Source organism: Crotalus tigris, unplaced genomic scaffold, assembly GCF_016545835.1.
Source record: "Crotalus tigris isolate CLP2741 ecotype Arizona unplaced genomic scaffold, ASM1654583v1 scf7180000018737.1251358, whole genome shotgun sequence".
Taxonomy (NCBI): domain Eukaryota; kingdom Metazoa; phylum Chordata; class Lepidosauria; order Squamata; family Viperidae; genus Crotalus; species Crotalus tigris.
In genome coordinates this window covers 237,466-262,912 of record NW_024097176.1, presented here as the reverse complement: position 1 = coordinate 262,912, position 25,447 = coordinate 237,466, and the positions used below count along the sequence as shown (strand labels likewise).

General features: G+C 37.9%; 1 protein-coding gene across 2 annotated transcripts in view; it reads left to right on the top strand.

Annotated features, from left to right (window-relative positions):
- Window positions 1-21,294, top strand: part of CCDC93 (coiled-coil domain containing 93) — a 42,994-nt gene extending 21,700 nt beyond the window's left edge. For both annotated transcript variants that reach the window (XM_039355697.1, XM_039355698.1), the window contains 12 exons: window positions 692-808; window positions 931-993; window positions 1,644-1,717; window positions 4,512-4,593; window positions 6,076-6,147; window positions 7,664-7,735; window positions 8,046-8,154; window positions 12,976-13,058; window positions 15,096-15,133; window positions 18,397-18,481; window positions 19,387-19,500; window positions 20,762-21,294. In XM_039355697.1, coding sequence (XP_039211631.1) covers window positions 692-808; window positions 931-993; window positions 1,644-1,717; window positions 4,512-4,593; window positions 6,076-6,147; window positions 7,664-7,735; window positions 8,046-8,154; window positions 12,976-13,058; window positions 15,096-15,133; window positions 18,397-18,481; window positions 19,387-19,500; window positions 20,762-20,815 — 963 coding nt within the window. In that variant the 3' untranslated portion in view covers window positions 20,816-21,294. The remainder of the gene's footprint in view (window positions 1-691; window positions 809-930; window positions 994-1,643; window positions 1,718-4,511; window positions 4,594-6,075; window positions 6,148-7,663; window positions 7,736-8,045; window positions 8,155-12,975; window positions 13,059-15,095; window positions 15,134-18,396; window positions 18,482-19,386; window positions 19,501-20,761) is intronic.
- Window positions 21,295-25,447: the final 4,153 nt, after the last annotated feature.

The window sequence follows — 25,447 nt, the reverse complement described above, 5'->3', positions numbered from 1 at the left end:
GGCGGTTTCAGCCAGGCTGTAGGAAGGAGAGGACTTAGAAAGGAGACAGCAATAGGATTTTGAGCTGCTGCCCAGTTGTCTCTCCCATAAGGCCATATTGGGGAAATTTTATCTTTAATTTTTTTTCCTGGTCTTTGGCTAGCAGTGGCCCATTTTCAAAGTCAGTGTTTCTTTTGTTTGCTTCTGCCCCATACCAAATTTGATCCCGCTGAATTTTGTTTTCAGAAAATTGTATCACTAATACAAAACCAATTATATAATTTATTGCCAACATTTTGTTAGGTTGGAAATAATACAGGATGAAGCAGTAATACCAAAACTAATGTATTAAAAGTCTAAAGAAATTGGACCATATTCCTTGGCCCCGATTCCTATCCATGCTCACTTTCTTGTTTTCTGTAGGAATTAAGTCCTAAGGAAGAGTACATATGTTTATATCTCAACCTTCCTGAGAAGCAAGACTTGATCAACATAAGAATTGTAGTTACTATTATTAAATAATGCAACACATGTTAACTAGGAAGGTAACTGTATCAAACAATATACATCTGCCATTTTATAGAGATCCATGGGTAAACTGCAGCCAGAAAACTGTACTTGAGAAGCTAGAAAAAGCTTAAGTGACAACTTGTTTCTCTGTTTTTTTTTTTATACCCACACCCCTCCTCATCCCATCCCACACCACACCCAGCAATCAGAACTTTCTTCAGAAGAGCGCCCAGAGAGACTTGGAGTTGCCCAGCAGCATAAAAGGAAGATGGCCTCCTTAAACAAACAGATTTTACAGAAAACAAAACAGTTGGATGAGGTATGTTTTCACAAGGCGCTTCCCTGTCTTTCACGAATCATTCACCTGCACACTAAAAACTTCATTTATCAAATTTGTGATCAGTTAATTTGCTTTTGCTATTTTTTCTTCTCTGATAATAGTTGAAGGCTAAATGTGCTGATCTACAGTCAGGATGTGTTGAGGCTAAAAAGACACTAAATGAGGTAAACTTTTTTTCCCTTCATCTCTTCTTCCTGCTGTTTTTTTTTTTTTTCAGACCTGCCCTAGGAATTGCAGAAAATGAATGGAGCCATTTAAAATTGTGTGCATGTACATCAGCAAATCAAAGGAGTAAGATGCACATGCAGCAGTATGGGTTTGATGTAGTTTGATGTAAGATGTCTTACTGCAACTGATCAGTGCTATATCTAAGCTAGTGGAGGAACTGCATCAGATATTCAAAGCATTCATTTACCACTGGAAACGTTGAATGGATTAGTGAAATCAGCATACTTCACTTCATTCTTAGATTTCTACAGAAATAAGTGTTATGTCTGCTTCATCTTTCCTGCTTTCTAAACTTCAAAGAATCAAAGAATGTAGCAATTGTGGTCAAACAAGAAGAATCATGCTGAATGTGTAATATGTTTAGTCATGAGATCTGCTACCACTGTTTGTTTGGGAAAAAAACAACTATGCTTTTAGAAATTATGCTAGTTATACAATGAAAAGGTTGCCAGATGTTGCCAAGAATTCTTAACAGAGACAGATAAAAATCTTAGAGGGTGTTTCTTGCTGATTAGATTGACTTCTTTGAATCATCTTTTGATCCATGAAATGTTTACACCATCTGTTATAAATTCTGATTTCATAGGTTAAATCGTATAGTGAAAAATTAGAAAAGGAATTGGCAGCTTTGGAAGTGGTGGAATCTCAAGCAGACACAAAGTACGTGCTACATCTACTCCCATTCTGTTTTATTCCTTTCATAGTGGTGTACTTTGTTGTTTAATTTTTTTCCCCATAAAGTATTTAATAGCACAGCATTTGTGTCAGAAGCACCAAAACACACTTCTGGGTTGAAAGGATTAGCTGGTGATATCACCGTTGTCCGGAGGAGGGGATGCCCAATTGGGGGGCCTTTCATGTCTCCAGTAGGAGCAAGGGATGGGAACTTAACTTCGCCCCATGGCAGCATTTGGGTTTCGAATGTCGGCTTGCTAATCTACCCAACATCCTAACCATGTGAGCCACTGTGCTCCTTATATTGTATAGCAAATAGAATTTGCTATCAGTAAGATGTACTGATTTATCTATTTTTATTTTAAATTTTATGCAAAGCCAGAAAGGGTATACACACAATAAAAATGCATATGCTCTTACACGTGTTTATTTGGCTCAAGGTTTTGTTTTCACTATGTACACAAAGTATATGGCTTGGAATTGCAGTGGATAAGAGGCCAAGATGTTACATCCCAAAATTATAGGCTTTGCTTCATAGCCTTTATTGCTGCAGCTGTCAAAAAAGCCAACACAGTGCTAGGCTGCATTAACAGAGGGATAGAATCAATATCACATAAAGTGTTAATACCACTTTATAACGCCTTGGTAAGGTCACAACTGGAATACTGCCTTGAGTTTTGGTCACCACAATGTAAAAAAAGATGTTGAGAGTCTACAAAAAGAGTACAGAGAAAGATGAGTAGGGGACTGGAGGTTAAAACATATAAGGAACGGTTGCTGGAATTGGTTATGTCTAGTTTAATGAAGAGAAAGACTAGGGGGGACATGATAGCAGTGTTCCACTATCTCAGGGGTTGCCACAAAGGAGAAGGAGTCAAGCTATTCTCCAAAGCACCTGAAGACAGGACAAGAAGCAATGGATGGAAACTAATCAAGGAGAGAAGCAACCTAGAACCAAGGATAAATTTCCTGACAGAACAGTTAATCAGTGGAACAACTTGCCTCTTGTGAATGCTCCAGCACTGGAAGTTTTTAAGAAGAGACTGGACAACCATTTATCTGCAAAAGTATAGGGTTTCCTGCCTGAGCAGAGAGTTGGACTAGAAGACCTCCAAGGTCCCTTCCAACTCTATTGTTGTTGTTGTTACACTGAGTAGCAGATTTGGAAGGATTAGCAGTTTTAAATATTAGTAAAGATATGTGCAGCAAACTTTGGCAAGAAAGAATCAGAAAGTTTGGCAGTGGCTGGATACAAAATACTTATGACTAATTTAAGGGGTTATTGCTTTAAACCACATGTTTTTTTTTCTCCCTGGAATTAAATGGGTTACAGTTTAATTCTAATTTACCAAGAATTAGGGTATTAACATTGCTAGAGTGTAAATGAGTTTAAAAAATGTTTTTTAAGTTGGGCTTTTTATATATATTTTTAAGAAGCAGAATTTGCGAATAACATTTGGTAATATTTAAGTGAACAGAAATTACTTTAATGTGATATGTATAAAAATTTAACACTGGTGAACTGATTTAGAGAATCTGAATACAGAGAGAGAGAGAGAGAGAGAGAGAGAGAGAGAGAGAGAGAGGGAGGGAGGGAGGGAGGGAGGGAGGGAGGGAGAGAGATTGCCTATGTTGGAGTTTTTCCAATTCTTGGCGTGGGTTTGTATTGTGTACCCATTCATGTGTGTATACACATACATGCAGAGTCATATATTTTTGCCCTTGTTGGACCTCTTCCTATCCATAGCATGATGATGCCAGGAAAGATGTGGCATCTTTGATCTATTACCATCAGATTCACCATGTTCACCCATGTATTCTCTTTAAATCTGGAACATTGCACTCCCTTAATTAGCATAACCTGTTAAGGTAGGTGATACTCACTAGTGTTTTTATTATTGCCAGGAAGACTTACAGCAGAATTTTAGGGCATATTCCAGAGGTTACAGGATGTTTTTAAAGCTTGCTCTCTGTGTTCAGAGAAAAAGATCTCTTAAAAAGGGTGATCTGATATTACTAATATGTGGCTTCAAGAAGATCACAGCCATATTTTCTTGATCTCTTAAGAGGATAAAAAGGAAACTTGGTACAAGTATGCCAAGAGAACACTTGGTGCACAATGAAAAAAGTGAAGAAAAGCAAGAGCTTTTCCCAAGTCTAAACACAGGAAAAAGTGATTCTTATAACTCAGTTTCTCTCCACTGTAAAAATGCTTATATGTTCAAGCATTTGAATATATATATGGGTAGAACCATAGCTTAGATATCTTGATTTTTGGTCAATGATGATTTGAATTCAGAGGTTTCCCAAAATGGTCAAACTACATCAAAACAAATTATGGACTAAAATGTTTTACAAATGTTCCTACTGAAACTTTTAATCCCTATTTTTACTGTATAATTTTTGAAAGAATACCATCAACATGATGCAAGTGCATTTCAGTTTCACTTGCCTTGGTATATTCCTTTTAGGAACCTCTGTTTGAACTTCTTTTATAAACACAGTAGGTTCAAACTGAAGTTCCTATTCTGTCTTTTTTTTTTAAAAAAATTACTTTTTAGAAATATTTTATGTAGGACAAAATGTAACTAGTAACTTAGATGGTTGTTTTTCACAAGGTTATGTTTTATTAAGCCTATTCACCATCTTTAATTCTGTTATTATCAGATTGTTTCAGATAATTAGAAAAAAAAAGGTTTTCTCTTCATCTAATGCTTACATTTGCTTAGAACAGGTGTTTTAAATCCTCAGATTTAATTCGTACATATTATTATCCTAGTGTATTGCAGAAGCTTCGAGCGCTGGTGGCAATGAATGAGAATCTTAAAGGACAAGAACAAGAATTTAAAGCACATTGTAGGGTAAGTTTGAGAAAGTTATTTAGATATGTTTTTGTTATTGTTTGTGTAATGCTATATAAGAAACTCCTTTAAGATCCTGTTACATATGTTCATTTTGCAGTATGATATAACAAAATAATTGCCCACTGTAATCAAACCATGCTCTATAGGTAGGATATGCAGGAATGAGCAGACTGTAAATTTGTAAAGGCTTTGGAATCCTGATTGTTTCACAATACTAGCAGCAACATGTTTTTTTTAAACAAAATATCTAAATGAAGCCACTGAATTAAGAAAGTTAAAATAATCAGGAGTGGACTTTTTGTTTGAAAAAAAAAATGGCTATAGGTCTGGAAAATTCTGGGTACTCTGTTCTTTAAATCAGAGTTAATTTAGGTTAGCCAAATTAAACATTGGTCAAATATCAGTATGAGTGTCACATACACAGTATGAGTGTCACTCATACAGTATGAGTGTCACATACACAGTTACTGTTCTAGTGGTCTCTGTCCAATTTCAGGCATGTTCAGGTATATCTGGTCAATATAGACTTAGTTGGGATTGACTTGTCCTAAGTCATACCTAAGCAGTCATACCTAAGCAGATATATGTTTTCTAATTCCCAGAATTCTCAAGTAAGAGAATTTCTAATAACATTACTAGGATAAACCATTCATTTAACCTGATATAGGGTTGCTTCCTATTTTACCATGTCCGTAGTCTTAGGCTGTAATTAATGTTTGCATGAGTTTTTAATGTTACATGGAGCGGAGGCTAAAAAGAGCACCTTGTTAAGAGAAATTTGGGACATATTTTTTTGCTGTGCAGATGGCATGCATTTTCTTCTCAAAAGGCATGAGGATAAAAGTAGGAATCAAGATAAGAGAAATGAAATGTCCTATGAATTTTCAGATCCTTTATCTTAATGCCTTTTAGGGTAACAGTTATAGATTGCTGGAGAATTATTTTTACTGAACTCATTTAAGTGCCCTAAAATGTTATAACTTTAAAATCTCCTTTGCTTTTTTTAAAGAAATGAGAGTTGTTTTGCAGATACATCTTTCAACTATTTTTTTCTTGTAATCTGGATGGTGGATGCATTTTTAATCAATGGTGTACTAACATTTTCAAGCCAGCATACATCTTTTATTTTCCAGAGCAAGAAATACTTCAGGAAAAAAAACTGTTTCTTCCCTCCCCAAAAGTATGCAACAGTCAACATTAGAGCATCCTATCTATCTATCTATCTATCTATCTATCTATCTATCTATCTATCTATCTATCTATCTATCTATCTATCTATCTATCTATATCAGTAAAAGAAGTTCCATCGTAAATAACAGTGTTTTAATTTTATTTTGTCTCTAGTCCATGTGTGTATCTTCACCTAATTTGAACATAACCTGTGTTCTTGATTATGTAGTTCTTGGCTTCTTTTTTCATAAAGAGTACAGTGTTGGCTAATGGAGATGAACTATTTCTATTTTTTTTTTATTCTTTAAGGAAGAAATGGCACGCCTCCAACAAAACATTGAAAATTTGAAAGCGGAAGCAGCTGAAAGTGGAGAGGAAAGGGTAAATAGCAAGTATTGGAACTTTCTGTCCTTTGCTTCCTTGATAACTATGATTGAATGGGAAAACCCTTGCAATTATAGACATTACACATCCTCTTCACCACCTGTTTTCCTTGTTACCTTCTGGGAGGAGGCACCGTGGTATCCGAAGCAGAACATCCAAATTCAGTCAGTTTTGTGCCATACAGTATTAACCTTGTGAACTCTCAAGCTCCATTATATATTCAAGATGGACAGTGATTAATATTTATATGTTACTTATATGTAAGGGTGTAGGTCTATACATATGTTGTATGTAGTATGTTTGAATGTGTGTTATGTATGTGTACACTTTGAGAGCAAGGAACTGAATTTCATTTTTAATGTGTGCCAATGTGCCCACAGTAAAAAATGAAAATAAAGGTAATCTAATCTAATCTAATCTAATCTAGTTCTGGTTAGAAACTGGCCGGGATGATTTAAATAGTCAGATGGTTTAAATAATCAGGAGAGAGCAGACATTTAAAACTTGTGACATCGTGCAACGTATCAGGACAGTTTTGCCATTGCTGGCAATGGAGTGGGCGCAGCCTCCGGATGACGCATCCGGCCTGTGGGCTGGCAGTTTGACACCCCAAGGAGAGAGCAACAAAGCCTGGAAAACTCTGAGCAATGAATCAGGAGCAGGAAAGTTTCCCTCTCTTTCAGGTGAGCTTCGAAAAAGAGGGAAGAGTGACCAAGTTGTTAGACCTTTAATATCTGATTTTCTACTTTGGCTTCTGTCAAGCAAGAAACATGCCCTAACCTGAAGAAGGGTTTCTGAATCAAAATATATTAGCTTTTTTGGCAAGGGGAGAGTTAGCTATAAATTAGGACTGTTATCATGTATGTGGATGCTTGTGAGAAGAAGCTCCAGAATCCATTAGATATTATTTTTTCTTTCTCTATTACCTTTAACTCTTAATTAGCTCCTAAACCTTAATCTACATCATTAACCATTTGTATCCCCTTCTGCAATCAGTAACCTCATTCTGAGAAGCAGCAGGAATGAGGTGTTTCATTAAGTGTGGAACTAAATAGTGAATACAGCTGGTTCTCAAGTTGTGACTACAACTGAGCCCAAAATTTATGTTGCTAAGTAAAACATTTAAGTGAGTTTTGCTCCATTTTATGAACTTTCTTACACAGTTGTTAAGTGAATCACTGCAGTTGTTAAGTTAGTAACACAATTGTTAAGTGAATCTGGCTTCCCCATTGGCTTTGCTTGTCAGAAGGTCACAAAAGCTGATCACCTGACCCTGGGATACTGCAACCGTCATAACTACAAATCAGTTGCCAAACATCTGAATTTTGATCATGTGACCATGGGGATGCCACAACTGTCTTAAGTGTGAAAAACACTCATAGGTCACTTTTTTCAGACCACTTGTATGGTCACTAAGTTGAGGATTACCTGTATTGCTGTACACTCAGATTGGTTTCAATAGAACTTAGTTCAGCTCACATGAATGTGGATATTTTTATGTCTTGAATAATAGGAACCTACTAAAATTATAGACCAACAATACAAAACCGAAAAAGAGAAACTGCAGAAGATCAGACTGCTTCTGGTAAGTAAGCTGGGGGAAAATGAACTTACTAAATGCCTTCCCCTCATGTTCAATGTAATTTCTGGTTAATGTGTGAATGTTAATTTCTTAAAACGAATGCTTCAAAATGTAAACATTGTTTCAAGCAATTATTAATTTTCTTTTAAAAAGCTGTTTCAGCCAAGAGCTGTCCCAGGGAAGCAGCTGCATTGTAGCAATTGATTCTTTTATCCAGTTCTTTTGGAATGTCACTCCATTTTTAAAAACTATCTGGTTTTTATATTTTGTTTGAACATTGCACTCTCTTAATTAGCATAATTAATATTTTCAGGCCCGCCGTAATAGGGAAATATCCATTTTGCAACGTAAGATTGATGAGGTGCCCAGCAGAGCTGAGTTGACACAGTACCAGAAGAGATTTATTGAACTATATGGTCAAGGTATATGTGTATTTCTCACTACTAAATAGCATGCACTTATAGAGCATGATGATGCGCCTGGCTAATATTTGCTCTGTTAGTTGCCTTTGGATAGTCATCTCCTATCTCTATTCTCAGGTACTTTAAAAATTACCTGCAGATTGAAGATTTGATACTTCTATAATTTATTTGGGGGGGGGGGTAAATGGTAATAAGCAGCAGATGGCACCATCTAATCAACTTTGCTGATCTCAGAAGTTATGTAGGTTTGGCCTTGGTTAGTATTTGGGTGGGAGACTTCCTGGGAATTCCTTAGCTGGAGACTAGATAGTGGTGGTGGTGATGATGAATACCTTTAAGTCAGTTACCTTCTGAGACAAGTCCCTGCAATTTTCTTGGCAACGTATTTGGAAGTTTGCTTCTTTGTTCTGAGAGAGTGACAGGTTCAAGGTTACCCAGCTGGCTTTGTGCCTAAGGTGGGACTGGAACTCACAGTCTCCTGGTTTCTACTCTGGTGTCTTAAATCACTACTGCCCACCAAACTGTGTCCTGTGCACAATAAATTAGGAAGTTGAAAACAGTAACAAACCATGTCTATAACATTGCCAGAAAACTGGCAATGCAGGATTGCCTTCTTGGATAGAGCCATGAAATGTGAAGTGTTCATTGACTCATCCTTCCGAGGTGGGTAAAATGAGGACCCGATTGCTGGGGACAATATGCTGACTCTGTAAACCGCTTAGAGAGGGCTATAAAGCACTGTGAAGCGGTATATAAGTCTAAGGCAGTGTTTCTCAACCTTGACGATTTTAAGGCATGTGGACTTCAACACCCAGAATTCCACAGCCAGCATTGCTGGCTGTGGAATTCTGGGAGTTGAAGTCCACATGCCTTAAAATTGTCAAGGTTGAGAAACACTGGTCTAAGGGCTATTGCTATCTTCCATGATCTTCATGTTCTCTACATGAGGGCACAGGAAGTGTATCAGCAGAGAACCAGGCCAGATTCATACAGATGGGGGGGGGATGGACACCAGTAGAAGAAAGCCATGTCACGATCACTTGGCACTTCCATACAGAATGCTGTTATCCATGCGCTAGTTAACTACAGATAGCCCTTGCCTTACCACCACAATTGAGCCCAAGATTTCTGTTGCTAAATGAGACAGTCATTAAGCGAGTTTTGTCCCACTTTGTGACCTTTCTTGCCACAGTTGTTAGGCAAATCACTGCAGTTGTTAAGCGAATCTGGCTTCCCCATTGACTTTGCTTGTCAGAAGGTCCCAAAGGTGATCACATGATCCTGGGGCACTGCAACGGTCATAAACATGAACCAGTTGCCAAGTGTCTGAATTTTGATCATGTGACCGTGGGAATGCTACAGTGGTCATAAGTGTGAAAAACGATCGTTAAGTCACTTTTTTCAGCGCTGTTGTAACTTTGAACAGTCACTGAACAAATGGTTGTAAGCCGAGGACTACTTGTAGAGTAGGGAAAACCTTAAGTCCTAGAAGCCGTCAGGATGCAGGGTTGAATTGGCTCTAATAACTCATCTTACCCTCAATTTGCCTGTAGCATATCTAGAAGTTCATCTTATTGGGAGACTTGCCTATCTTTATTACTCTGAAAGTGGCATTTATAATCAGTGGTGAGATTCAAATATGTGAATAACTGGTTCTCTGTGTAGAAGCCACTTCCGGAAGTCCAGTCTGGGCCTGGGCAACAAAAAATTAGCTAACGGTTCTGCCAAAGTGGTGCGAATCGGCTGAATCCCACCACTGTTTATAACCCTATTTATGAAGATTGGGAAATAAATGCTAGACGAGTTACGATTTCTAGAGTTCTGAACTTGTTTAAAGTCTATTTACATTTGAAAAGTCCTTTGGATAAATACTAATGTTAGGTGCATTAAAAAATGGTATCTGCTTCCCAACATATGCATGAGGAAATTCCTGACATAACTATTTCTTGCTGCAGGTAGTAAATGAATTGTAAATCTGGGAAATTAAGTGGGGAGCACAACCCTTTATCTTTTCCTGGGTTCTTTTCCTCCAGAAGTGTAGGTATTTACAGATCTTTGCTGACAACCATAAGATCTTTTTAGACATCAGCTCATGTTCACCATGTAGACCAGTGCATTCTGAAATTGAATGTGGTTTCTGCCTCTCAGTTTTTTAAGCAGAAGTTTCATTTTTGGTTTGGAGATGAGGTTGACAGTATATGTGTGTGTTGCGCTTTGTGATTTACTTTGTATATACAGGCAGTCCTCCACATATGACCACAATTGAACCCAAAATTTATGTTGTTAAGTGAGAAATGAGTGAAGTGAGTTTGCTCCATTTTATAACTTTTCTCACCACCTTTCTTAAGTGAATCACTGCATCACTGCAGTTCTTAAATTAACCTGGTTGTTAAGTGAATCTGGTTTCCCTGTTGAGTTTGCTTGTCAGAAGGTCACAAAAAGGGAGCATACAACTCTGGGACACTTCAACCGTCATAAATGTAAGTTGTCAAGCATCTGAATGTAAATCACGTGACCATGAGGATGCTACAACGGTCGTGTGAAAAACGGTCGTAAGTCACTTTTTTCAGTGATGTAATTTTGAATGGTCACTAAATGAACTGTTGTAAGTCAAGGACCAGTACTAAGGTTATCCTGGTAGAAAATACTATTATCTCTGCACTGAATGGATTCTTCCCATCACTGCTGCTGTACTCCTGGCCTGATGTTTTGTTAGTCTGCAATTGTAGTTCAGCATTTTTCATTGCTTATCCTTAAAAACTACTTTAAATTTAAAAAAATGCATCACCTTTCCTCAAAAGTTGTTGGAGCAATGAGTTAAAAATGTGTGTGTATACATATAGATATGGAAGTAAAGAATGCGGTAAAATAGAACCACACAGTAAGAGACAGTAAAAATATATCAGAGCAGATTGATCTGTTTGGTCCATTTGTGTGCGCATAGCCATGCATGCATATGATTGATCAGCAACCACACCAAAATAATATATGAGTTTTACCATTATGCCTTTTCAGGCTCTCCAATACCATTAATAGCCTGAAGAGTGTTTTCTGTCAAAATCTACCTTATTTCTCTCCAGAACAGATGCCTTCTTTTCTTGGCTGTGCTTAATGTAGTGAATGGATGATTTAGGAGAATTCTACCTTTTGCCTGCCTGGTAGATACTTAAACGAGCATTGCAAATCATTTAGAATAACCATTTTTGCTTTACAAGCTGAGGCTTTGTCACTTCCAATAAATTTATGTGAGCTACAATTCACAGAATGTTGATTTTATGTTAAGATCTATTGCCTGGTGCTTTGAGACTAGCTGATTACTTGCCAGCTTAGTTTTTTCTTTTTTCCCAATATTTTATTTTATTTACAGTGTTAAAATACGAACTCCAAGAAAGAAAAAAATACAGTAACAAAGCCAAACAAGACTATATATAGGAGGAGAATATAGGACAATATGAGAATGGATAGGAAATAAATCAGGACTAGATATTTGGGGTTCTAATTCAAATCCATTATAACAATCATGGATGGTTTTCATAACAGAAAAAAGTTGCAGCCATAGTCTGATGCTTAGTCCCAAATTGGGGTATCATAATTGGAGTTTTTAACATTTTTTAGATTGTTCAAAATTTATGATTTTACTAGCGGGTTTCTTTAATAATTTGATGAATATATTATAAATTGCCTATAAAGTTTAAATGCAGTCATTTCAAACGAGTTTTTAAGATTGGGGGAATTGCAAAACCCATGGTATAGACCAGCATTCCCCAACTTTTCCAGGTTGGCAGCCCAGCACGGGGGGGGGGGAGGAAGGGGAAGAGGGATAGTTTTGTGCGAGGGGAAGGTGTGTGTGTGTGTGCACGCACAGCTTCATTTGCTTGCTCACTGTTCACGCTAGTGGGGATGTGTCCACTGCTTGCAAGAATCAGGCTGTGAACGCATACAAGCACGCTAGCTCCCCACTCACATGGCCCACAGGTTGGGGGCCCCTGGTGTAGACTAAGGATACAATTTAATATTACTCTGTTTTGGACACAGAACTAGGAATAATTACACCAAAACTGGATGCACTTCTAAACACAGGCACCAGAGAAATGCCTGCTGAAATTGATAACCCATACAGTTGCTCTCTTAAATGGAATGGTTTCATTAGATCCCATTTTGAACATTTAAGTATAGAAAGGATGCTATTTTAATGGTATATAAAAATATGAAGAGAGCAGTGGTGATCTGTGAAAAGAAAACATCTTGAACGCATGATTGAAACATCCCTTTAACATAATGGATCAAAACACTACAAAGGTGAATACAAACTTTCAGTCCTGATAATCATCATAGTGAACAATAAGTTCAGTTAAGATCCTCACTGTTCGTTTAACAACCATTGCATTGGCTCAACAACAGCTGCAGAAAAGGTCGTAATATTGGGTGAAACATTCTTTCAAATCGCTTTACAATTGTCATGACTTACAACCATAATTGCCAGGTTCAATTACAGTAGTAAATCAGGGACTACTTGTAGGAGACTATCCTTAAAAGATATATACTGACTGGGGAATTCTAGGATTTGAAGTCCACATGTCTTTAAATTGTCAAAGTTAGAAACCCTGATCTAGACTTTTAATTCTTAAATGATTTGGGAGCTATTTTACTGTTCATTTTCATCTGTATTTTGAAATAATTTTCTTTGTGTTTTAATTTTTGTTTCAGCATCTTTGAATATTTGTTGGAGTAGAAAGGTGGGCTGTAAACTAAATAAATATGCAATCAGTTGTGGTCTACTACATTTTTATCTTGTTTTTATGAATTCTTGATTTTTCACAGTATCAGCAACGCACAAAGAAACAAAGCAGTTTTTTACCCTCTACAACACACTGGATGATAAAAAGGTCTATTTGGAAAAAGAGGTAAGTAAGATTAACAGTAATTTGGAAAACACACAAAGCCTATTTTTTGAGATTGATAATATCATGAAATAACCAAGGCTGCAAATCCTATATTAGCTTATTTAGAACTAAAATACACTTTATGTTTGCTTATTAACAAATTATATTGGGGTACACTCTGAATTTGTAAAATCACCTTTTGCTTAAAAATATTGTTAATGTTGTGGATATAAAGATAGGTTCAGTAATATTTCTCAGTGAATCAGTGTGCGACTGATGTCCACGGAACGGGACAGTTTGCCACGGCTAATTCACCATAGGACAATTCGCCACAGGACAACTCACCACGGGACAATTCAAAAATTGTATTTAATTCCTCATTTTAGCCATTGTCTGTCCACTGCAGGACGAAGGCCTCTTCTGCCTGTTTCCAACCTATCCAGCCCTGAGCTTTCTTTTGCCAACTGGGCCTATAATACTTGCTGATGTCGTCAATCCATCTTGTTTTAGGTCTCTTTCGTGGACGCTTTTTATCAAGTGGGATCCACTCTATGACTGCCTTGATCCACCTGCCATCAGTTCTTCTTGCTATGTGACCATTTCCATTTCCATTTATTTAATTTTTTAAAACTATTTACAAATTATTTTAATTTTTGTTATTCACATCTCATTTTGTGCCTCCTTTTGCATCCTTCCTTTAATTATTCTATTTCACCATTTCTTCAGTAGTATGCAATTTTTGTTCGATGGCAAATTGTCCTGGGGCAAGTTGGCTGTGATGAGTTGTCCTAGACCCAAAGTCCACATGCTGGTACAAGGAGGGATAAGAGGATAAGTCTAGATCAGGAGTAGTCAACCTTGGCTCTTTTATGACTCGTGGACTTCAACTCCCAGAATTCCTGAGCCAACCATGCTGAGGGGAAAGGGAGAGGTTTCCAAGCTGAGCTATGCTGGCTCAGGAATTCTGGGAGTTGAAGTCCACGAGTCATAAAAGAGCCAAGGTTGACTGCCCCTGGTCTAGATTATGCCATGTAACTGTCAAGCTATCAAACCTACTGCCTTTAGGACTGCTGTAATTCTTCTTGCTTGCCTACAGTATGGGGGTAGGGGTAGAGAAAGTTTGGATCCACAGGTGTCCCTTATCAACGTGAGAGCTGAAACTGTTGAAGAGTTGTTTTGGCAAACTGAAGTTTCTTCTCATAACAATTACTGGAAAATGTATTGGATAATGTGACCTGAACTGTCAGACAGGAGAGGGAAAGTTTACTCTTTTAATTATCTGCTTCCCGCCATTTCCTCAGAGCTAGCTTCCATTCAGTTCTACTGGTCTGTTACTGCCTAAAAATTAGATTAGAGGATGCAATGACTCTGGTGTTTTGCTTGATTGGGCTTTTCAGCCAAAGCATGACAATAACTGTATAACTTATGGTACTGATTGGGAATTCTTCTATTTTTTACCTCATAGATCTGTTTAATTTTGGTACTTCAGCCTTAGAAGAAAACAGATGGAATACTGCCCAACATAATTTGTTTTACTAAGGAATTATTCAGTTTGGTCTGCTTTAGCTTGTTCCACTAACTTATTAGGAGATTAATCCTCTTTCAGTGGAATTCTGTTCTGAGGATGAATCGGTGAATCTAAATATCTGTGCTATTGAACAGTGGCATAGTTGTAAATACAATACATATTTGGATATTTTAGACTGTGGTAATCTAAATTTCCTGCCAGCACATATTTTATATAGTGCTGGAAATGTGATAGCATGCAGTATTTGCATTTAATATACCAAGATAACACAAGGCTGGTTCATAGATAAATATTCTTGCCATTTATGATTGCACGAATGCATGAATAAGCTATCAACAATTACCTCTTATTTTTTGCAATCCAGGATATGAAGAATTCACATGTTCATTTGCCAGTAATTATGTAATCAGTACTCTATTGTATAATATACAATCATATATAAATTGCTTTTTAACAAAACTATTGCTTGAATGACTTTACATGGAAAACCTTATATTTTTTTCAGGTTAATTTGCTTAATTCTTTTTCAGGTTAATTTGCTTAATTCTGTTCATGATAACTTCCAGCAGTAAGTAAACTAATCACATTTTTTTCCTTTGGGCTAAGCATAATTTCTGTGACTTCTTGTGTTCAATTTCAATTTAAGAAACACTTTTAAAGCCTTCACATATACATTACAGTATCTCATACTATGAATTATAAAACTCTATCCAATAGTTGCTCGGGCAAAATATACTCCTGCTACTTTTCTCTGAATTTTTAAAGAGTTTAGAGCAGGGGTAGGCAACCTTGGCTCTTTTATGACTCGTGGACTTCAGCCTGGCTCAGGAATTGTGGGAGTTGAAGTCCACGAGTCATAAAAGAGCCAAGGTTGCCTATCCCTGGTATAGAGAATCAGTTTGGTGTAGTGGTTAATTAGATTAGTGCTGGCCTAGAAACCAAGAGACTGTGAAGTCCAGTCTCACTTAGGCACATAAAGGCAGCTGGGTTACCTTGGGCCAGTCACTCTTTCAGCCCAACCTACCTCACAGGATTGTTGTTATGGGAAAAATAAAAGGAGGGAAGAGTACTAGGAATGTTTGCCATCTTGAGTTATTTATAAAGTAATCAAGGCAAGATAAAAATAGATAAATAAATATTCTATTTGTTGCCTTCCAGGGAGAAATAGAAAATGGTCCTCTAAGTATTTGTTTTTTTTGTTCTTGACTCCTGACACCTTGCTATCTTCCAGTTTCTCGCCTGGTGCCTTAAGCACTACCCCAAACTGGCTTTCATGTGTTTGTTGTGCTTTAGCAAGATTCTTCTGGATATTTTACTTATTTACACATAAGTAAAATTGTTTGTCCTCAGGCAGCATGGCTGGTACTAATAACAATATCAGTTTTGTACATCGTCCAAGAAACCGTAAAAGGTTGGCTTGCAGCTATACCACTTAAAGAAACAAGTCCCTAGGCATGTTTGCAGCTAAACCATAATTGTCGTGGTTGTGTTTGCAAACACACAGAGACTTTTGTTGCAAACAGAAAGATTTCATGGGGTTCCTGAGTGTTAGCCTGCCAGGTTGTCTTGTTTTAATAAGAGCTCTTTATGCTCATTGAACATAATTTGGAGCACTTGTTAAACCAGGGTCTCTAACTTAAAACACCATGGGTGGCACATGAGAACTACTTCCATTAGCTGTAAGTTTGCCACAGTAAAGCCTCTATATATTTCTGAATTGATACAAAGTACTTTGACAAGTAAAAAATAAAGAGAATGAAAAGTATCACAGCATGTTGTTAATCATACATTTATTAAATTAACAACAACAACAATTCTATTTTCTGTGAAATAGAAACTTGCCATCTGGGTGACCTCTCTCTCAGCCCTAGGCAAAAGCAAACTACTTTTGAAAATGTTGCCAAGAAAACTTCAGGGACGCTGCAGGCAGTTGCCAGAAGTCTAGATAGATGGATGGATGGATGGATGGATGGATGGATGGAAGGAAGGAAGGAAGGAAGGAAGGAAGGAAGGAAGGAAGGAAGGAAGGAAGGAAGGAAGGAAGGAAGGAAATATAGAAAAAGTATCCTTCATCGAGCTGCTCAAATCCTGCCTTTTTTATTTTTCTGGTCTCTTCTTGACTGGAGTGATAGTTTTGTCCCTTGCTTGCTTATTATCTTTTCCAGGGCATTTTTTCTCATAGAACGCCCAGAACGGAATTCTGGCACCTTTTTTGGATGGAACCTTGTAGGGTAGGCAAGGCAGGTTGTATGACGTGTGTGAGTTCCGGCACCTTTTTTTTTACAAAAAAAGCACTGGACAGGGAGTAGTACGGAGGGACAGCCAGACTCCTCCTCTTCAACTACCTCTCCCCATAGCAGTCCCAATCTCCTGCCTATCCTCCCTGATCAAATTTCACTTCCACCTTTTCTCTACCTGAAGGCATTACCTGCCATAGAGTGTGAGAACAGGAGCTATTTGTTGTGAGCAGCTTTGAGGTTATCTCTGAGACCACTTAACTATACCCTCCTAGGCTGGGAGACTGAGGCAAGTTATGGGAACCAGACCAGTCCTTACCCTGTTGTGCATCCTGGATATCTACATGGTATTCAATGCCTTTGCTTACCAGGTGGTATCTCAGTGCCTACAAAATATTCTGGAAGGCTTCAGAAAATGATTTGACAGCCAGATACGGCCATGGACTGTAGATTTGACAGCCCTAAACTTTCAGTACTGCTTTTCATAGATGCAGGATATTATTTCCAAATAATGTTTTAATAAAGTCTGTATCTTACTTTTCACTTGGAACATTGGTTTATTATCATCCAAGAATTCATAAGCTTAGGATAACTCCACTGACTATATAAAAACCCAGTTTGGTATAGTGATTAAAGCATTAAGCCAAGAGATCATGATTCTAGTCTTGCCTTAAGCACAAAACTCGTTGAGTTATCTTGGGCCAGTCACTCACTCTCAGCCCTAGGAAGCAAGCAAAGATAAACCACTTCTCAAAACCTTGCCAAGAAAACTGCAGGGACTTTTCAAAGGCAGAAAAATAAGATTATATACAGTAGTGGCCAAAATTGTGGAAACCTTTTGGGGAAAGTGTACAGTAGAAATGCCATCTTTGATTAAGTTTCCACCAATTTTATTTCTAATTTCTTTATAACTGTAGTCTTGCTCACTTAATAATACTATTTTACATCGCTTTCTGGGCAACCAGTCAACTCTTTGCACCAGTACTTTAATTTTATTACATTTTATAAGCTTACTAAATGAAAGAAAAAAAAAACAACCAACTTGATAGCGATCACATAACACACTGACAAATGTCCTCCTCTCAGCTTCAATACATGACATCAATAACTGAATCCTACTGTGATCTGATTGGCTTATTGCCAAAACAAGATGACACCTGATTGGCTCTCTATACACTCATGCTCATTGGCTACAATCATGAAGGAAAGCTACCTGATACCAACCTAAGCAAGTTGTGCTTCCTTTTTCTGGTTATTTGGCTATAACTTTTCATAGAATACAGTATAGATAATTGAACAAACTATGTTGCATTACATTGTTGATTAAATTATCTTTCCATTGATATATAATTTTATGGTACTACTCCAAAAAAAAAGTCATCAAAAATACAGTTTTCCCAAAAGGTTTCCACAATTTTGGCCACTACTGTTAAAAGAGTAGTATGAACATATACAAACACACATATATGTATGCTATCCTTCTTTAACTGTATATTGCTGTAGAAAAATAAAGTGGGCAAAAATATCTCTTTTTTTCACTTTTCCAGTCTCAATCTTCCTGTCTACCATCTAAAACATTTGCTTTTCCTTTCAGAGCCATGGCTTCCCCTAGTGCTCGAGACCAATTTCTGAGACAAATGGAACAGATTGTAGAAGGAATCAAACAGAATCGAATGAAGGTTAAATAATCTTTTTCTGATATTAGATATGTGTGCCTGTTTCCTTTTTCAAATGTAGTAGAATTGTTCGCTGGCACTCTTTCAATTCCTCTAAATATGAGCATACTTCAATGTGCTACAGAGAATTGAACTAGAACAAACATTTTCAGAGAAGCAAATTTCAACTGAAGGGTTAAGAACTGTTCAGCCACAGAAAATATTGCCTTGACTGGGGGTATCTGAGGCTGGGATAGGGTCTGTCAAAACCTTTACACCGAGGAAAGACAATTCATCTTGGCAAAGGAATTATAGATTCTTTTGGATTAGATAAAGGCTGTTCAATATACTGCCTGCATCACATATTATTTGGACACGATCCCTTGCTGTAAATTAACAAACTGGATGATATTGCAAAGCATTTAGTTTTACTCTAAATCAGTTTTAACTGTCGTAGTTCAAAGCAACCAGTGCTTGAATCAAGCACAATCTTCTCTGCTTTGTTCTGGCTAAACTTCATTTGATCCATTGTGGATTCAGGTAGGACAGCAACTGCCTGTGAGAGAAGAGTAAAAGTCGCTTTGATCTAGATTTTCATATGAATATGGGCTGTAAAAGTGGAGCCTCAGAGTTTTTCTTTTTGTAAGCAGAAGGAGCAAGGAAAGTTACAACAGAGTTAGGGTATTGAAGAGCTTAGAGAACTTTATTATGTGATCTTTCAGAGTCTGCCTGTTTTCCCCATTTCCCTGTTTAAAGATTTATAGATTAAGGTGCTGTGGAACAGTAGGGTTTTTTTTTGGGGGGGGGGCGAAGAAAATCCCTGAAAGTTTTAATTTTCTGTTTTTATATATTGCTTGATTTGGTGTAGTTATTGTGTATTGAATAATGTTGCATAGTGCCATCTCTCTCTTTTCTTTTCCTTACAACAGTTGGAGAGGAAAAAACAAGAAAACAAAATGAGAAGGGACCAGTTTAATGATGAATACTTGGAATTACTAGAGAAGCAGAGACTTTACTTCAAAACAGTCAAAGAATTTAAAGAGGTAGAAGAACTGATATAATTTATATTTTCTCTACTAGAGTTCTGAGGATCTTGCCACACCAGATACTCTACTGAGGTTTAGAAAGGAAAGAACAATCAGCAACATGTGACAGCTAAATAATAGACAGTGCACAACCAAAACTTTATTCAGAAATCTCAGGTCATTCCTTAAACCAGCTTTCAGTGGTCTTCACAATAGGTTAGGTTAATACAGTATGGTTACTTCATGTTTCATGAAGAAACAGAAACTACTTTTGATGTTGGTTTACATATGATATGTCATAGCTTGATAATATTTTAAAATAGGGTTGCTTTTCAGCAAGGCTTTTGATATCACCATATATTCTTTATCATCTAATGTCACATAAAACAGTCTATGAAATCAATGGAATTTAATATTGGTAGTTAAAAGCTGAAAGCAGTGTGTGGGATACTTGGGTTAATACATTATGGTAGATCAGAACTTAGATTATTATTTGTTTGTTTGATTGATTGATTTCTATAGCCACCTATCTCAACAAGTGACTTTTGGGTGGTTTTGTTGCTTATCATATAGCCTCAACCCAAACCATTCTGGCTTATATATCATAGTTCATTATTTAGTGTGTTGTTGACCTCTTTCATCTTGGCTTCTTGACAAGAACATGGATAGAATTCTACAGGGCTCAGGGGGCATGTTTAGGAGAGACACACCAATGCACACCAGAGTAGAAGCCATAATGATGTCATAGGAAAAGACAATTTTTGGACCCATTTTTCCCCCATGATTCTTATGTTTAGAAAGTGGGAGCGGGAGACCTCTGGGAAACAAATGGATTCGCTCCCACCCCACTGAAAAATGAAAAAAAAAATGCAAACAAAATGGGATAGGAGGGCTGCATGCAGTCAATGGGTTACTTATACCTAGTAAAAACTAACCTAGAAAGCACTGTTGTTTAGGGCTACTGTGATTTTTCAGAGAGTCTTGTACTTTTTAACATGATTCACACAGGCCAAATTGATCCCTTTCCATTCCTTCTACCTTTGACCTATCAAATTCCCTTGCTTCAGATTCTCATGTTTATGGAATTTGATCAAAGCAGGCAGCCATCTTGAAACACTAACAATCACTTTTGAGAAGGAGCTTCCATTGAACATGGTGTGAATTACATCTTACTAGTGGTGTCTGGGATGGCAGGACTAGCATTGTTGTTTATCCTAGATGTCTCTTTTAAGTTTGAAGACCCACCTGTTTTAATATTCCTGTATTGTCATTTCAACAGGAATGCCGCAAAAATGAAATGCTTTTGTCAAAACTGAAGGCCGGATGTCCCTGAAGAACTTCAGCAGAAGCTTTTTTTCCTGTGATCAAGTTCATTATTCCTCGCACATTTTTCGATATCATTCAAAAATGTAATCTTCTCTGATATTATCTTTGCACTAATTAAGTTTGAAGCAGAGAATAAATGAGTAATGTGTAAAACAAAATCTTCTAACTTGTTTGGCCAACTTATCATATTGAAAAAGGATTTGTTTGGCCCTCTAGTATGCATAAGGAGCAAAACTGAACCTGGAAATAATCCACAGGTAAAGTAATGATCAAAGGATTTGAAGCTTACCCCTCTAGGTAATTGTTACTATGTGTGTATATGTTTACTTCATAAAGTGGCAGTCAGGTTCCTTTTTGAATCTGTGAGTCTCAAGCAAGAACAATTTTACTTAGCCCAAATAGTAGCATTCAAATTTCAGTTGACAGGTACAATAAATATCCTGAATCTGAAATGCCCTATAATAGTGTTTTTCAACCTTGACAATTTTAAGGCATATGGACTTCAACTCCCAGAATTCCACAGCCAGCAAAGCTGGCTGTGGAATTCTGGGAGTTGAAGTCCACATGCCTTAAAATTGTCAAGTTTGAGAAACACTGCCCTATAAGGTAGTAGAGGGCACTTCTAGTGTCATACTGGGGAGGGAATCACTCACACACCTTCACACACACACACACACGTACACACCCTCACTGTGCAATTAGGATTTAATATTCCTGTATTGTCATCTGCCTTTCAGCACTGGAATTTTGTTTTAAACAGTCTCCATCAATAATAGTGGAAACTGCTTTTGGATAATGCAGGTTATTTGAAGATGGGAAATTGTTTTGATCAACTTGTTTCTTTTCAACAGGGAAGGGAAGTCAAAAGATAGGGAATAGGGAGGAAGGTTTTCAGGGCATATTCAATTCCCTGATCTTGTTTCCTGGTATCTGTCTTTCATTTTTCACCTGTGTTGCAACCCATCTGACTTAAATTCTGAGCATTGCTCCTTGTAACATTGTGAAAAGTCATATGACTGTGAAGTTGCTCCTTTGGAAGCTGGTGAAGATCTGCAGATGTTTTTAAATGTATTTATTTACTAAGCAAATGTATATAATTATCCATCTACTAGAAGGAATTCTGGGCAGTGAAAAAAAAGTTCAGTCTGCATTTACAGTACTATAGGCAAAACATTCTACCACAGTCTGTATTATCTGTATTCTTCAGTGAGAACACTAATAAAAATAAAATCACATTCAAACTGAGTTTGACTCTGAGTGACTCATTGAGACATGTCCATGAAGCTTGATAGAGAAATAGTTTTCCAGTTGTTTTTTGAGATGTTTTTTTCAGCTTTCCAGCTTATTCCCAGCCCTAGATTTTATGAAACATTAACTAGATGAGATCCTGTTTATATTTTTTGATCAGCCAAGGTCCACCAAGTGTTGCCACTGTTGATGTGGCTGAGAAATTAAAACAGGGAACAATCTATTAGCTCATTTCAATAAGCCCAATTTCTACATTAAACTAAAATGATTTGAGGTATCATTTGTCAGTACAACATTTACTCAAAAGTGAGCTGAAAAGTCTATAATCCAAGCTTTCGGCTAAGGTCTGAAATACCAGAAAAATAATACCAATTATAATTTACAAATCGGTACAATGTTAAGTGCTTCCAAAAGAACTCGGTAAAAGTAAATTGCAATTCCCTTATTAAATGTGGATTCCTTTATATATCATATTTACTGGTTACTCAAGTTTTCTTTCAAAAATCCAGACATCCGATAGCAAAGAGATTATTTTAATGTTGAATTTTATTACGGCAGCAAGGTTATTGATTGGGCAATATTGGAGAAAAGACTCCTTGCCTATCTTAGAGGAATGGTTTTTTAAAGTTTCTTATTTATCAGAAATGGCAAAAATATCGGCTTATCTGAAAGACCATTCACAAGAGAGATATAACTGTATGGAAAAGATGGGTAAATTTTGTTCAGAACAAATATGAGATTAGAAAGTATTATTTAGCTTTTGAATAACTTACTGTATAAAATTGTTATGTTTAGATTTGTTGATTTTATTGTAATGGAGTTAAAGATTTTAAAAGCTTTTTAGGATTTAAGTATAATTGTTTGATGTTCATTTAATTTTTTATGTTCTTTTTTTGTTGTTTTTAGCTCTGTATTCAGCTCTGGGAAGGGGGGGAGGGTTAATGGGAGGGGGGAGGGAGAGAGGTGGGGAGGGATTTTATTGTAAAATGTTTATAAAAAATTCAATAAAAAAAAATCCAGACATCCATTAAATCAAGGATGTCAAAATGGCGGCCTGCGGGCTGGATGCATCACGCGCAAGCCACACTTACCCCGGCTCCGCAAAGGCAAAAGGCATCACGATCGAGTTTGACACCCGTGCACTAGATGCTAATAGCTAAAACTGCAATACTATACATGTTTATTACTGAAATGTCCTTTAAATACAAAAGGCAAAGGTGTTAGCTTTGCTTTACATTTCCCATTGTAGATAATATGTAAAGTAGCCTCCAGCACTCATTTCTTGGAGCCATGCTGAATGGTGGTGAAGCCAACCATTCATCATTTATTTCTGCAGTCAGGCTTTTTATGGATTTACTTCTCTTCAAAATGAAAATAAAATGCATTGTTCTGAAGACAAGTTACGGTGTCAAACCACTAACTTTTCCAAACTGATCATCAAAGCAATTGATATACTATTGCTTTTTAAATATTTAATCCCTCTCACCTGTGATAGTTTTAATTGCTTTTTGCCTAGGATACATAACAACAGTTGTGGCTTTATGAGCTCAGTTTTAATTCCCCAATAAAATCTGAAAATGCTTTCACTTGGAGGTGAGGGGTATGAATACTGCCAAGTATTGTCATTACGTTTTTCCTACCCTCTACTACAGTGTTTCCTAAACTTGACAATTTTAAGGCATGAGGACTTCAACTCCCAGAATTCCACAGCCAGCAACGCTGGCTGTGGAATTCTGGGAGTTGAAGTCCACATGCCTTAAAATTGTCAAGTTTGGGAAACACTGCTCTACTATAAACATAATCCAGGTGGTGGTGGAAGTCATGTAAAACCCCAGACATGAGAACAAGACATAATATGTCATCTATATCTCTGCTCTGACATCTTAAAGGAAGGTGGACTAATTACAGGTAGTCCTCAACTTACAACAGTTCATTTAGTGACCGTTCAAGATTACAGCAGCACTGAAAAAAATGACTTATGACCGTTTTTCACACAATCATGGTCACATGATAAAAATTTCCAACATTTGTCCACTGACTCATATGTATGATGGCTACAGTATCCTGGGGTCATGTGACCCACTTTTGTGACCTGAGAAGCAAAGTCAATGGGGAAGCCAGATTCATTTAACAACCGTGTTATTAACTTAATAACTGCAGTAATTCACTTAACGATGCTGGCAAGAAAGGTTGTAAAATAGGGCAAAACTCACTTAACAGCGGCTAGCCGCCGCCCCCGCCGTGACTGCCACCCTGCCCGGCCTGGCCCGGGGAGACACGTGCTGGGCTCGGCTGCCCGGGGACGGCCCAGGGAGCAATGCCCCCACCAGCCCCCACCCCAGCTGGGACTGCCGCCCTGCCCGGCGAGACATGTGCCGGCTCAGCTGCCCAGGGATTGCCCAGGGAGCGATGCTCCCGCCAGCCACCCCCCCAGCCCTGACTGCCATCCGGCCCAGCCCAGGAAAATGCATGGCCAGCTCGGGAGTGATACCCCAGCCGGGACTGCTGCCTGGTACAGGTGAGGGGGCGCCACCTGCCCCACAGCCACTTCACAGGGGCGCTCCGTCTCCAGTGCTGCTTGACCAATGGTCATGCCAGCTGGGCATCGCAGGGGCTGCTCTCCCTCGGGGCTGTGGCTTGTGGGAGGGCTGGCTGGTTCAGCAGAGGCTCTGAGGGGCAGCTCCCAGTGGGGATCCCGGGGCTTCCCTGCACAGCTCCCCAGCCATGTGCAGCTGGGACAGGGCCAGCCCGGGAAAGGAACTTCCTGGCTGCCCTTCTCCCAGGGGGCACGGCACCCGGGCGCAGGGCCAATCAGGAGCCCTGCGAGGGGGCAAGTTCGCAGGAGAGAGGGGAAGTGCAAGTGCCTTTCTCTCTCTCCTTGTCTCTCTCTGCAAATGGCGGAGGCGGCTCCGGAGCCGCATGGGATGGCTCAAAGAGCCGCATGTGGTTCCAGAGCCGCAGGTTGCCGACCCATGCACTAAGGGGTTATGGAGTTCCTTCATACCTTAAGCTGCCATTTTTTTTTACTTGTCAAGTACTATTGCAATGTTTTTGGGAGTAGGAGGGAAACTGCTTTTATTTTATAGATAATCATGCTGCAATGATGACTTCTTTCCTTTCCTCAAGGGCAAGCTATAATTTGGAGTAAAAGGAGACAGGCTTAGATTAAGCTAAATTCTTTCTGTATTTTTGTAATATATATATATATATAAAGGAAAGCAACTGTCCCTTTAAACGGGACTATAACAAACATTCAGAGATGTGGGTTTTCTTCTTACCAAGCAAATATGTGAAAAGTACAGGGAGGCTAATCATAATTCACAGTTAAGTTTCCAACAATTACTATGCATAGATTTTTTTAAAAGTTCCTTTTTTCTTCATGATGACTGCA